Source organism: Megalobrama amblycephala, linkage group LG18, assembly GCF_018812025.1.
Source record: "Megalobrama amblycephala isolate DHTTF-2021 linkage group LG18, ASM1881202v1, whole genome shotgun sequence".
In the NCBI taxonomy this organism is placed as follows: Eukaryota; Metazoa; Chordata; class Actinopteri; order Cypriniformes; family Xenocyprididae; genus Megalobrama; species Megalobrama amblycephala.
In genome coordinates this window covers 25272151-25287375 of record NC_063061.1, presented here as the reverse complement: position 1 = coordinate 25287375, position 15225 = coordinate 25272151, and the positions used below count along the sequence as shown (strand labels likewise).

At 38.9% G+C, this 15225-nt stretch overlaps 1 protein-coding gene across 1 annotated transcript in view; it reads left to right on the top strand.

The window, feature by feature from the left end:
- Positions 1–14147, top strand: part of LOC125252387 (lethal(3)malignant brain tumor-like protein 4) — a 58264-nt gene extending 44117 nt beyond the window's left edge. The window contains 3 exon segments of the mRNA XM_048165633.1: positions 7111–7280; positions 11987–12049; positions 12631–14147. Of these exon segments, the coding sequence (XP_048021590.1) occupies positions 7111–7280; positions 11987–12049; positions 12631–12786 (389 nt within the window). The 3' untranslated portion in view covers positions 12787–14147.
- Positions 14148–15225: the final 1078 nt, after the last annotated feature.

Here is a 15225-nt window from a genome sequence, read left to right as displayed (position 1 = left end):
GATGATGGTGATGATGGTGATGATGGTGATGTGATACTGGTGATGATGATGATGATGGTAGTGATGATGGTGATGATGGTGATGTGATACTGGTGATGATGATGATGATGGTAGTGATGATGGTGATGATGATGATGATCGTGATGCTGGAAATGATGATGATGATGATGATGATGATGATGATGATGATGATGATGATGATGATGAAGTGATACTGGTGATGATGATGGTGGTGATGATGATGATGATGATGATGATGATGAAGTGATACTGGTGATGATGATGGTGGTGATGATGATGATGATGATGATGATGATGATGATGATGATGAAGTGATACTGGTGATGATGATGGTGGTGATGATGATGCTGGTGATGATGATGATGATGATGATGATGATGGTAGTGATGATGATGATGGTAGTGATGATGGTGATGATGTGATACTGGTGATGATGATGATGATGATGATGATGATGAAGTGATACTGGTGATGATGATGGTGGTGATGATGATGATGATGATGATGATGATGATGATGATGATGATGATGAAGTGATACTGGTGATGATGATGGTGGTGATGATGATGCTGGTGATGATGATGATGATGATGATGATGGTAGTGATGATGATGATGGTAGTGATGATGGTGATGATGTGATACTGGTGATGATGAGGCTGGTGATGGTAGTGATGATGGTGATGATGTGATACTGGTGATGATGATGATGATGGTAGTGATGATGGTGATGATGTGATACTGGTGATGATGATGATGATGGTAGTGATGATGATGATGATGTGATACTGGTGATGATGATGCTGGTGATGATGATGATGATGATGATGATGATGATGGTAGTGATGATGATGATGGTAGTGATGATGGTGATGATGTGATACTGGTGATGATGATGATGATGATGATGATGGTAGTGATGATGGTGATGATGTGATACTGGTGATGATGATGATGATGATGATGATGGTAGTGATGATGGTGATGATGTGATACTGGTGATGATGATGATGATGATGATGGTAGTGATAATGGTGATGATGTGATACTGGTGATGATGAGGCTGGTGATGATGATGATGATGGTAGTGATGATGGTGATGATGTGATACTGGTGATGATGATGATGGTAGTGATGATGGTGATGATGATGATGATGATGATGATGGTAGTGATAATGGTGATGATGTGATACTGGTGATGATGAGGCTGGTGATGATGATGATGATGGTAGTGATGATGATGATGGTAGTGATGATGATGATGGTAGTGATGATGGTGATGATGTGATACTGGTGATGATGATGATGATGATGATGATGATGGTAGTGATGATGTGATACTGGTGATGATGATGATGATGATGATGGTAGTGATAATGGTGATGATGTGATACTGGTGATGATGGTGATGATGATGATGATGGTAGTGATGATGGTGATGATGTGATACTGGTGATGATGATGATGATGATGATGATGATGGTAGTGATAATGGTGATGATGTGATACTGGTGATGATGAGGCTGGTGATGATGATGATGATGGTAGTGATGATGATGATGGTGATGATGTGATACTGGTGATGATGATGATGATGGTAGTGATGATGGTGATGTGATACTGGTGATGATGATGATGATGGTAGTGATGATGGTGATGATGGTGATGATGGTGATGTGATACTGGTGATGATGATGATGATGGTAGTGATGATGATGATGGTAGTGATGATGGTGATGATGATGATGATCGTGATGCTGGAAATGATGATGATGATGATGATGATGATGAAGTGATACTGGTGATGATGATGATGGTGGTGATGATGATGGTGATGATGTGATACTGGTGATGATGATGATGATGATGATGATGGTAGTGATAATGGTGATGATGTGATACTGGTGATGATGAGGCTGGTGATGATGATGATGATGGTAGTGATGATGATGATGGTAGTGATGATGATGATGGTAGTGATGATGGTGATGATGTGATACTGGTGATGATGATGATGATGATGATGATGATGGTAGTGATGATGGTGATGATGTGATACTGGTGATGATGATGATGATGATGATGGTAGTGATAATGGTGATGATGTGATACTGGTGATGATGGTGATGATGATGATGATGGTAGTGATGATGGTGATGATGTGATACTGGTGATGATGATGATGATGATGATGATGATGGTAGTGATAATGGTGATGATGTGATACTGGTGATGATGATGATGATGGTAGTGATGATGATGATGGTGATGATGTGATACTGGTGATGATGATGATGATGGTAGTGATGATGGTGATGTGATACTGGTGATGATGATGATGATGGTAGTGATGATGGTGATGATGGTGATGATGGTGATGTGATACTGGTGATGATGATGATGATGGTAGTGATGATGATGATGGTAGTGATGATGGTGATGATGATGATGATCGTGATGCTGGAAATGATGATGATGATGATGATGATGATGATGATGATGATGATGATGAAGTGATACTGGTGATGATGATGATGGTGGTGATGATGATGGTGATGATGTGATACTGGTGATGATGATGATGATTGTGATAATGATGTGGTGATGATGATATGAGACTGGTGATGGTGGTGATGATGATTATGGTGGTGATAAAGATGATGATGATGATGGTGATGGTGATGATGGCCAAACATGCTGCTTACCAGTGTTTGAACCTGTGTGTCTGAGTCTCTGTCCATGATGCTGTTGAGTGTGTACAGTATACGGTTGCGTCTCAAACCCTCGTGTTCTGCCTTACTGCACTTTTAAAGGCACTATATAAAATTAAGGTATTATTATTATTATTATTATTATTATTATTACTAGATCATAGACAGCTGACTGAAGTGCTGCAAACATGCCTTAAAACTTATGATGTCCAAAATACTGGAGCAGAAGATGATTCAGTCGGTTTTCACCATAACACTGTGATTGAGCGCTTCACGTCTGTAGCTGAAGGAACGTAGACCTTTAACCCTGGAGTGTGATTTAACAGCGTCATTAACCTCAGCGAGAGAGAGAGTTGTTTATCTGGGGTGTTTCCTCAGCTCGACACTAAACGCTCTCGAAGGTTTTTAAACGAGTATTTGTGACATTAAGTGTGAAGGTCACTCATCTAATGACTGAAGCTGCCATTGATTTACTCTCAGCCGCCCGTATCGGCCTCATTTGATCTCCTTCACTGACATGAGCACAAGACACTTCTCTGACAGGAAGTGACACGCTGAGCTTCCTGTGACCTTAAGCGCTGCCTTTAGAGGCTTCTCGGCATTGGGGAAGAAGCTTTTATTTGTCAAGTGAAATAATGAGTGTCTGTAGTGTTTTGTGATGTGAGGATAAAAACGCTTTCGCTCGCCGGATCTTTATAATGAGACTCCAGCTCAGCGTTAAACACCGCGGCCCTTCAGCGGGGGAAACACTTCTGTTTGCCTCCCGACGCTGAAGAGCAGAAAGCATTTCTTCTGTTTAAAGTAAGTCGTTCTCACACTGGCATGTTTAATGATGCTAAAGGTGTCACGAATAAATGAACTTTCTTCCCAAATCATCATTTTAACTGAACATACATGAGGTGTGATGTGCTGATGGTCATTATCTCAAAACAAACATGCTTTATTGCCTATTGAAGGGTTTTTAGTAATAATGAGCCGCTGGCTGACATTATTCTGCTTATTCACCTTATTTTGACTTTTTAAGTCATATTTTATTTTTACAGCTGACATAACTGGACGTGACTGAGAGTGATAGCCAAACACATTCAAGTTCCTAATGCACGTTCTTGCATTAAAAATAAGGTGGATATGTGATGATCACATGTTTTCCGAGTGGGTCTGAGATGGATTGTGATGTAATAATATTGCTGAAGGAAGATGCATGTCTAGATCGTTCAATATCATGATGTTCTTGTGGAAATGTCGCAGTATGCAGCTATTCCTGGTTGAACAGTAGCTTAAACTTCCGGCTTTGGGATTTGAAGGTTCCTCGGGAAGAACCGGAGTGATCAGAGCGTCTCACTGCAGGACCGTCTCTTTCTGAGACAGTTAGACAGCTTCCCTGAGGTGTGAGACGGACGGATGTGAGGGAGAAGCTGACGGGGAATGATGATTTCTCAGCGTTTGAGGTCTCGCTGTGAACATCGCTGTCAAACGCAGACGTTTAGTGTTCAGTTTTTTAATACAGTTTGTATACAAAAAGTCTGAGACTTCACGGTTTATTTTACTTTAGATTTATGTATTTATTTATGTGAATATGTATTTTAATGGCAATTACATTTGATATTTACTCACTCTTAGAAGAAACTGATCTATATAGGTTCTATATGGGTCATGTTCTTCATATATAGAACCTTTTTTGGATTTTTATGGATTAATTAATTTTGTTCTAATTAATTTTTTATTTTAATTAAGTTGCATGAATTAAATACCTCGTAAACATACTTAATCACTAGAAAAACTGAAATAATCCATTAAACATGAAAGTATTAAGATGTTTTTCCTCATTATAACTTTTTTGGCATAAAGAGAACTTTAGGTCGAATAACTTTTTTTCTCAACTTAACCAGCCTTTAATTTTTGCAAATTTAAGTTAAAACATAACTTTATTATAGATAATCTATTGAGGATCATTATTCAGAGATGATTTTAGATGGGTTATCTATTAAAAATGTTATAATCAAACAGAATCATTATTGAACTCAAACTTCCACCTGCTTTACATTACATGAGATTTATTTTGCATGAGAATTTAAAAAATGTTTGTCATGAAAATAATCCTTCCTCAGCTTTTTGTTTTTTCATTTACATTTAAATCCAAATCCAAAGTGACTTACAAGAGAGGAACGAAAGCAATTCGTCAAGAAGCAAAAAATATTTGTAATATACAATGCCAAGTTTATTTGATACGTTGATTAGGAAGCATCATCATCATCATCATCATCATCATCATCTTCCTCTTGTGATGTAATATAACCTGGACATGTTGTTGAGAGATTCAATGCATCATTTCTGATGGATCAGACACTTTTTTTTCTTTTTTTTTTTGAGCTCAGTGTTGTATGTTTGTGTGTGTGTGAGAGTGTGTGTGTGTGTGAGAGTGCTGCTCTTTTGTGTCCTGTGGCGAATCGAGCGCTGCGAGACTTTAATCCTTCCCGACGCCGTCCGCTCGCGTCCTCGTCTCCAGACCCGATCTCATCTGATCATGTGACACAACAGATTGCAAACAGTTGCTCAGACGACGATGCAGTGTGACAATCGCCGTGGCAACGGCTTGTGTAACGGGACACAGGTGGCAGTGCGGATCCGAGTGAATGTCAAGACGAACGCAGTGATGACGTCCTCGTACGAGTTATTTCAGAAAACATCATCACGAGATTTATTGATTTGCAGTGATGATATCAGGTGCTGGTTCTGTTGTCATTCGTTCCTTCATTCCTTTATTTGTAAAGCACTCAAAGGAGGCCAAAAAATACAAATGCAAGATTTAAAACACTAATGGCAACTGAAATTTCATCTGTAAAGTCAACTTAATTGCCTTTTGTGTTGATTGTTTAGTATAGTATTCACATAATTCTCCAGGATTCTGGATCTGCCGTCCGTTTAGCAGCTCTTTTGGTCTCTTAGGAGCCGGTCAGATCGTCCTCTGCGGAGCGTGAAAGGGCAGCGTTCTGCTAAACCCTCACGGGCGTCTTAAACGCTGCCAGGAACATTTGAGCGAGACGCTGGTGAGAGTCCATGTTTGTGTGCACAGAATCACTGACCGCGAGAAATAAACATGCTGAATCTGTGTCATTAAACATGAAAGTGCTTCTGAACTCCATAATCAAACAGAATTTGTTTATTTTTGAATGTAGAAATGACCTTTAGAGTCAAATGACCCAAAACACAAGCTGCAGACGTTTATCCATTTACTGCCGCTGGTTTCATCTGAACGCAGCAGGAGACGCGGTTGCGGTGTGATCGTGATGCGAGTGTCTGACAGGCAGTTAATGTGTGGCGAATGGAACATTTTCACAGAGTGTTTTAGCAAAAGGAGGTTTTATCCGAATTTTCTGTTTAAGGACTACAACAAAATGGCTGGTAGGGACTACAACGAGCTTCTTCTCGGGTTGTGACATCACAAACCCTAAAATTTACATAAACCCCGCCCCCGAGAACACACAACAAAGGGGGCGGGGCCATGTTGGGCTGCTTTAGAGAAGAGGAAGAGATGTTGTAGTAGAGTGTTGTTGACATGCCGTCATTTTACGCCAAACGAGGGTCAATTCAACACAAAAGATGAACATGACGGCACATGCTAGTGGATGAGTTGAATCAACTCCACAGCAACTACATCAATTTATCCACTAACCATTCAGAAACGTCTAAAAGTTGTAACTTCTTCCTGAGTCTCTCCATCAGTGTCGACTCCGGTTTGAACAATGTAAGGCTGAACACTTTCGTCATTTTGTCTGCGTGAGATTCTCCAGCTTTGTTGTTGTTGAGCTGTTAAAGCTCCGCCCTCTTCTGGAAAGCGGAGCTCATTTGCATTTAAAGGGACACACACAAAAACGGCGTGTTTTTGCTCACATCCAAATAGAGGCAAATTTGTCAAGCTATAATAAATGATCTGTGGGGGATTTTGAGCTGAAACTTCACAGACACATTCTGGAGACACCAGAGACTGATATTACATCTTGTGAAAGGGGCATTATAGTTCCACTATAAACACACTTTATCACTAGAAAAAATGAAATAACCCATTAAAAATGAAAACATTATACAATAATTTTTAGACATTTCTCCTTATATAGAACCTTTATGGCATAAGGAGTCTTTAAAATTGAGTCAAGAACTTTTGTTAAAAGAATGTACAATGGAAGCCAAACTGTTTAGTTCCCAACATTCTTCAGAATATCTTCTTATGTTTTCCATTGACAAAAGAATGTCATACATGTTTGTAACAAGTAAATTTTCACTTTTGGGTGAACTATCCCTTAAAGTCCTTGTGTTTTGTTCAGCAGATCCAAACGGTTCTGTTTTTCCCACTGTAAATGCCTGATGTGTGTTTTCTCAGAGCGGAACATGGACAGTCTCCAGCAGGCCCTGCATCAGTCCGTCTTCCTGTCCGCCATGTCGGCTCACCCGAGCCGCGACCTGCCGCTGTGTTGGGAGCAGCACTGTAAGCTCTTGCCCGGGGTGGCCGGCGTCCAGGCCAGTCGCGTCGCACACTGGACCGTAGAGGAGGTAAGAAACGCCGCATATCACGTCCTGTCAGGAGTTTTGTGTCTATGTCTCATTCAGGAGATCGTTTAAAGCCCCAATGTACTCATGGCAAAGTTCTTTTTTATTCTTCGATAAGAAGAATATAATAACCCATATTATAACATCCTGACTTCGTCCACATTTAGATGAAAATGTAAATATGTGCTGCGCGCTTTCCTCTCAATAACAAAATAATCATGACAGCAGTGAGAAAACAGCAGTTCAGAAAGCATCTGATCGTAGCGATGTGTAAATGTTTGCACCAGCAAACATTGTAAATTAAGCAATCACGTCACGTTTATTTATACAATAGATTGCTTTAAAGCAGCAGCTTTACAGTATTAAACATGAAAATCAGTGTCAGTGTCACTTTTAATTAAAATTACAGCTTCACGTTCATGTTTTTACTCACATCTGACCTTGATGGACTGAACAGAAGAAATGAACCAGTTGACCAGCCGGAGTGAACATTTCCAGAAAGTTCGAACTTTGTTTTGGCTTGATTTCGTTCGAAATGACGCCACACTAGTTTGATTTCGCTTGTGCTTTTATTTCTCAAAAGTTCAGTGATTTTGTGCAATTTTAGCAGGAACTTTCCAGTTTAGTTTCACTATGTATTTTAGTGAACTGACAAATTGCTTTTGTTCCTCTTTTGTCAGTCTCTACACGCATAAATGTGAATAAATTGCTGACAGTCAGTGTTAGTGTCTGAACGCAGGTCATATTATGGTTTATTTGTTACTGTTCGAACCGTATAATCTCAATTATTATGTTTCCAAGAAAGTCATCCATCTTTGCGTCTGCGTTTATACAAAATGCAATATTCATACAACAGTGTCGATTTATAATATCAGCCATCGCCACAGTAATTCTCTATACTGACAGCGATTTGTAGCGTAAAATCTGTCAGAAATCATTTCGAGTTGATTTACTGGCTTCATGAGCTGCAGCTGTCACACTTGACCAGACTTTATGCAAATGACGTGGAATTAACCAATGGGAGTGCAGGACCGATCAGCTGACCGAGTATAAACACTTTCAGAGGTTTACAGGCTGTCACTGTGCAGTAGTTTCAGGCTGTTTGTCATGGTAATGTTGGGTTGCAGAGGTGAAATCGAGCCTCTTCATGCCGCCGGGCACATGATGGGATGGTTGTCATGGTAACCAGGTGCGGCTGAAACTCTGACCCCGGGCTGTGAGGATGAACAGAGCGCAGAGATAAACACACAACGTGCGTGTTGAACTACAGGCTGTGTAAATATCAGCCGCACGGCCCTCAAGGACCCGCCGGTAAACAGGCTGCTGTCGCACCGAGGGATTGTGGGATAGCGTGTGAGATCTGATTGATTATGTCACTCGTTAAAGCAGGGCTTTGTCTGGTGGCTTTATCGTTACCTTAAGCTAATGTCCAGAGATTTCGTGACGGAAGTCTCTTCTGCTCACCAAAGCTGCATTTATTTGATCAAAAATACAGCAAAAATGTGAAATATTTTTACAATGTAAATCAGCTGTTTTCTATGTGAATATATAGTAAAGTGTAATTTATTCCTGTGATCATAGCTGAATTTTCAGCATCATTACTCCAGTCTTCAGTGTCACATGATCCTTGTACTCTGATACATTTGTGATACATTTTATTTCTCAGGATTCTCTGATGAATAGAATGTTCAAAAGTAACAATATAACTGCTTTACTGTCACTTTTGATCAATTTACTGCATATTTTGAGCTCTTTTAACTGCGGAAAAGCATTAGCATATCAGACAAACACAAGCGCTCTAAATGAATGTGACCTAAACACCGCAAATAATTTGGCAGCGGTCAGAACATCTAATGGATCTTGCCAGGAGTTCTTGTTCTGTTCCTATGAAAGCCGGATCGATCCTAGGCATTCATTTGAAGCCTTTTATAAGAGTGTGATGGTAATAAGGAGTCCAAACATGCAGCCGTACAGTAACGATGCTTCTGCTGTCCCTGCAGGATTGACTCTTAATCTGCGGCCAGTACTGCGGTTCATTAGAGACGCACATGTGTCTTCATTACCAGGAACCAACAGGCCTGAATGCTGCTGAGACATTAGAAATACACAATGCTTATTAATGTCTGACGGCAGCATTTGAATAACTGTAATACAATCAACTGCATAGCAACATGCTGAAAGCAAGCATTATGATGTAGTTGTTTTTGCTGGGAAATCAATGCGATGTTCTGCATAATAGCTGAGAGGACTGTAGAAGGTCGATCTGTTGTATCTTGGCACTCGGTGGTGTTTTATAATAAATGGAGTTTGTCTGTTTAATTAAAGTCCGGCGCGGCTCCAGAGACGCTTTTCTTGTGATTGTGTGGTAAGGGGTTTTGGGTCAAACGGGCTGGAAACTCAATGTCATGAAGCACATCAGCAGTGTTCTTCAGAGAGGCCCGTTTCAACGAAAGACAGATGAAAATATTGCATGCAATGCGACTGCAATGACTTTATGTCTGTCATATTTACAATGTTATCTCATATTTCGCTCTTAATAGTTTATTTATAAACGCATTCTATCTCTTTAACCAGAACTATTGTTACGATCATGACCGAAAAGAACAGCATTCAATCTCCGTCACTCAGCTAAAATGAAATTACACTAAAACCACCAGTAGGTGGCGGCAAATCAATGTCTTAACTAGTGAGTCATTGAATCATTCACTCCAACCATTCGTTCAAAAACTCTGATTCATTCAGTAATGAAACTGAAACTGTTGCTCGGAGATGCATGATAGCTCTACTGTTATTTCTGTTATATTTACAGTGTTATCTCGTATTTCGCTCTTAATAGTTTATTTATAAACACATTCTATCTCTTTAACCAGAACTATTGTTAAAATCATGATTCATGACCGAAAACAAAAACAGCATTTGAACTTCATCCCTCAGCTAAAATGAAATTACAATAAATCCACAAGTAGGTGGCGGCAAATCAATGTCTTAACTAGTGAGTCATTGAATCATTCACTCCAACCATTCATTCAAAAACTCAGATTCATTCAGTAATGAAACTGAAACTGTTGCTCAGAGATGCACGATAGCTCTATTGTTATTTCTGTTATATTTACAGTGTTATCTCGTATTTCGCTCTTAATAGTCTATTTATAAACACATTCTATCTCTTTAACCAGAACTATTGTTAAAATATTGACTGAAAACAAAAATGCATTTGAACTTCATCCCTCGGCTAAAATTAAATTACACTAAAACACCCAGTAGGTGGCAGAAAATCTTTCTTTATGAGTGAGTCATTGAATCATTCACTCAACAATTCTTTCAGATCGGCTGATTCATTCAGGAACAAAGCAAAAGAGTGATTCGTCGAGTCATTCATTAGAACGATTTGTTCAAAAATTCGGATTCATTCAGTAATCAAACTGAAACTGTTGCTCGGAGATGCACGATAGCTCTACTGTTATTTCTGTTATATTTACAGTGTTATCTCATATTTCTCTCTTAATAGTTTATTTATAAACACATTCTATCTCTTTAACCAGAACTATTGTTAAATTCATGATTCATGACTGAAAACAAAAACGGCATTTGAACTTCATCCCTCAGCTAAAATGAAATTGCAATAAATCCGCCAGTAGGTGGCGGCAAATCAATGTCTTAATGTGTGAGTCATTGAATCATTCACTCAAACGATTTGTTCAGATCGGCTGATTCATTCAGACACAAAGCAAAAGAGTGAGTCGTCGAGTCATTCATTAGAACGATTCATTCAAAAACGCAGTAATAAAACTGAAACTGTGTTGCTCAGAGATGCGTGATTATTTTCATTGGCAAAATAGAGGAAAAACTGACAATAACAAAAACTGTAAGTCACCTAATTTCCTGTTAACTTAGTGTTTATTAAATTGTTGTATAAAATCACATTTGCAAACATGCTGATATTCGGGAAAACGGCACTTTTGCTCGTATAATATAACTTATAAATATTAAAAACAAGAACTCATACGGAGAGCTTTTTTGCACCATATCTTGGCATTTGGAAGCATTTTTATTAATTTTGATGACATTTTTGCCCCAAGCCCCCGTTAATTTCCGCCCCTGGTGTGTGTGTGTGGTGTGATGGCGGAAGCGGAGCTCTTTTTCGAGCGCAAGCGGAGGCCGTTTCAAGTGAAACAGGTGAAACTTAGCAAAGGCTGCTACTGATTTTCTTCATAGATCGCCCACCTCACTCCTCTGATCGTTCAGACGGGCTATTCTTAGCAGCAGCTGTTTGTTGGATATCCCTGAGCGTAGTAGATGTTTCTGAGTGTTTCTCTGTAAATGCTCTGCTGACGCTGCAGAAGGTTCTGAATCTCTGGCACAAACCTGAGCTGAGACGAACACTGCCGCGGGAGGAGTGACCCGACACGTTCACCATTCAGCTCATGATGGAATATCTCTTCTTACATCACTAATTCAACTCTTTACCAGTACATTGATTTGACTCTTGATTGAGACTCTAAATTTGTGTCTAAAACATATAGCAGATCATTCATTTGTTCATTATTAATACATTATCAGATTTGCGATGTTGATATCTAATCTGTGAAAACGCATCATCACAGTCTGTGAAAGGTCCATGTATTTCATTTGTGTAACTTCAACTGCAGTTCATTCTTGATTTTATCTGTTGAAGATGAAACTCTTCTGTGTGTGTGTGTGTGTTTCAGGTGGCTGATTTCATCCATTCTTTACCCGGCTGTGAGGAACAGGCCAAGCAGTTCAGAGAGGAGGTACGTGTGGAGTTTCAAATGTGCCTTGATTTTTTTTTTTTTTTTTTTTTTTTTTTTTTTTTAGTTTTTGAAAGATTCTCTTCTGCTCACCAATGCATTTATTTGATAAAAAATACAGTAAAAATTGTGAAATATTTTTACAATGTAAATCAGCTGTTTTCAATGTGAATATATAGTAAAGTATAATTTATTTCCTGTGATCAAAGCTGAATTTTCAGCATCATTACTCCAGTCTTCCGTGTCACATGATCCTTCAGAAATCATTCTACATTCAAGTCATTCAAAGAAACATTTTAATTGAATTAATGAATTAATTCTAAATGTCTTTACTTGTCAATTTTTATCAATTTAATGAATAAAGTATCAATTACTTTTGAAAAAAGCTTATAAATGCATGTAGTTTTCAGAGAATATTATTGATTTTTCTTGCCGACTGTAAACTTCTCCAAGCGCGATCACATCATCAATATTTGAGTCTGTTTTCCATGAAGTGAGACTGCCATATTTAAGATATGACCATCACATTATATCACAGCTGTATTCTGACTTCATCTGTGATGTTTTCTTCATTCCCTCACTAGCAAATCGACGGGAAGGCCTTCCTTCTGTTGACGCAGCGAGATATCGTTAAGATAATGAGCGTGAAGCTCGGCCCCGCCCTCAAGATCTACAACTCCATCCTGATGTTCAGACACGCCGAGGACGACCAATCAGCAGCCGGCGACAGCAACACATGAAGCCAGAGCGACCAATCGCAGCCGATATCCCTCCCCCTGCGACTATGTATGTGAAACAGATTTATATCTGCTGTATCGATGCATTCCGACACCTCTCGTGCCCCAAACGCCCTCCGTTAGTGCTTCTCACCCGTACGGCCTCTCCGTCTCCGTCAGGTTCCTGTGCATTTCGTTTTAGCGACCCGGTTCTGCCTTTAAACAGACGTAGTGGACCGTCTGCACGTGTGCGAACTCCTCTGCGCTCTTACTTAAGCTCAACGACATGACAATCAATCAAACGCAGTCAACGGCGTATAATCAGGGGTTTCTCGGTCACGGTGCTATTTCTATTCAAAACACAAACAGGCGAACAGCGACTACAGGATTTGCTCTCGAATGAGTGTGTGTGTGTGTGTGTGTGTGTGTGTGATGACTTTAAACGAATAGTTCATCCAGTAATGATCGTTCTGTCATCATTTACTCACCTTCGTGTCCAAACCCGTTGATGTTCATTCCCAACACTCTCGTATAACCTCAGAAAGCCTTGATTCAGTAGTGCTTCTTCTTTCATTTAAACAGTCAAAATCAGGAATACTATTTGTGTTCCACAGAAGAGAGTAAATGATGACAGAATGATGATTTGTGTCTGAACTCTTCATTAATACTCAGAGATTTGTGCCCTTTCTGTTACTTCCTCTAATTTTATTCTATTTTGTACAGTTCTGTATGATTTTGCTGTACCTGATGAATCACCTTTTATTTATTGTGCAAAATCACCGTGTGTTTGCACAGTGAAGGATAATAATATATTGTATATGATCAATTTCAAATGCCAAAAGGATTTGTTTTAAATTGAAGAGTGTTTATTTTTGTGATGTATCGAGAGCCCGGAATTAGACGAATCCCTGTTTATGTTTAATGAAATATTATAAAAATAAGTGAAATACTTTATTGGAGTGTGAATGCTGCGCTCTCATTGGCTCTGTGAGGATGAAGCAGAATTCTCATTTCGCATCAGGGGATTTTCTGATGATTATTTAAACACTTGCTATAATGCACAAAGCAAACGATATATATATTTGCTATGAATTTTGACATTGGTGTGATTTCATTGGAGAATCCGTCTTATTTTGAACGTTTATTTAATTTAGCCAAACGTCAGGAATGTAAGTCCATCTTGTGTGTTCTAGTTCAGTTTTACACCCCAGAATGAAGTCGATCAGTTGTATTAGTTACTGCATTCATCCAGATATGATGATTGATTTATTGATCAGATGTTCTGAACATATTTATAAACCCTGTTTCTTACACTCACTCACACTTTGTACAACAGAATTCATTCAGTCACATCAGCACCCTAATAAACAGTGCAAATCTCCTCAGCGAACTGTCGTCTTTCTTCTTCAAATACAATTTATAGGTGGAAAAACATGTGCTTTTTCTCAGTGTGGTTCTTCAGGACACGAGAAATGTCTGTCTATCTTCACGGTAAACGGATCTTCTCTCCGGCAGCAGGATTAGTGGAAGAACACATTGATTTATCCACGTTTATTAATAGAGTTCAGCTCAAGCGGAGCAAAGCAGAAGAATCAGCTGACCTGAAGAAGCCGAACGCTTGATCTGATGCATCTGGATCAGTGTCTGAATATGAATGTAAAATCAGTGAGTGTTGTTCTGTTTGAGTTTGTTTACTCGTGCCAGCAGCTCAACAACCTTCAGACGTACCTTATTAACCATCTGGACGAGCGGTCATGGGTAAACCAACCAATCATGTTAACCCTATTTATATACTGATTTATAAACCACTTTCATTTATTTTGTGCCAGGCTGTTTATTATAAAGAAAATGCTTTTCAATACACTATTAGAAATAAAGGTTTGGTGGGGTTCTATATGGAACTTTAGGGTTCTTCAAATTTAAAGAACACTTTATATGTAAAAAGGTTCTATATAGAACCCTAGGGTTCTTGACTCAATTTTAAAGAGCGATTAATGCCAAAAAGGTTCTATATAGAACTCTAGGGTTCTTGACTCAATTTTAAAGAACACTTTATATGTAAAAAGGTTCTATATAGAACTCTAGGGTTCTTGACTCAATTTTAAAGAGCGATTAATGCCAAAAAGGTTCTATATAGAACTCTAGGGTTCTTGACTCAATTTTAAAGAACGCTTTATACAAAAAAAGGTTCTATATAGAACTCTAGGTTCTTGACTCAATTTTAAAGAGCGATTAATGCCAAAAAGGTTCTATATAGAACTCTAGGGTTCTTGACTCAATTTTAAAGAACACTTTATATGTAAAAAGGTTCTATATAGAACTCTAGGTTCTTGACTCAATTTTAAAGAGCGATTAATGCCAAAAAGGTTCTATATAGAACTATAGGTTCTTGACTCAGTTTTAAAGAATGCTTTATTCCAAAAAGGTTCTATATAGAACTCTATGGTTCTGGACTCAATTTTA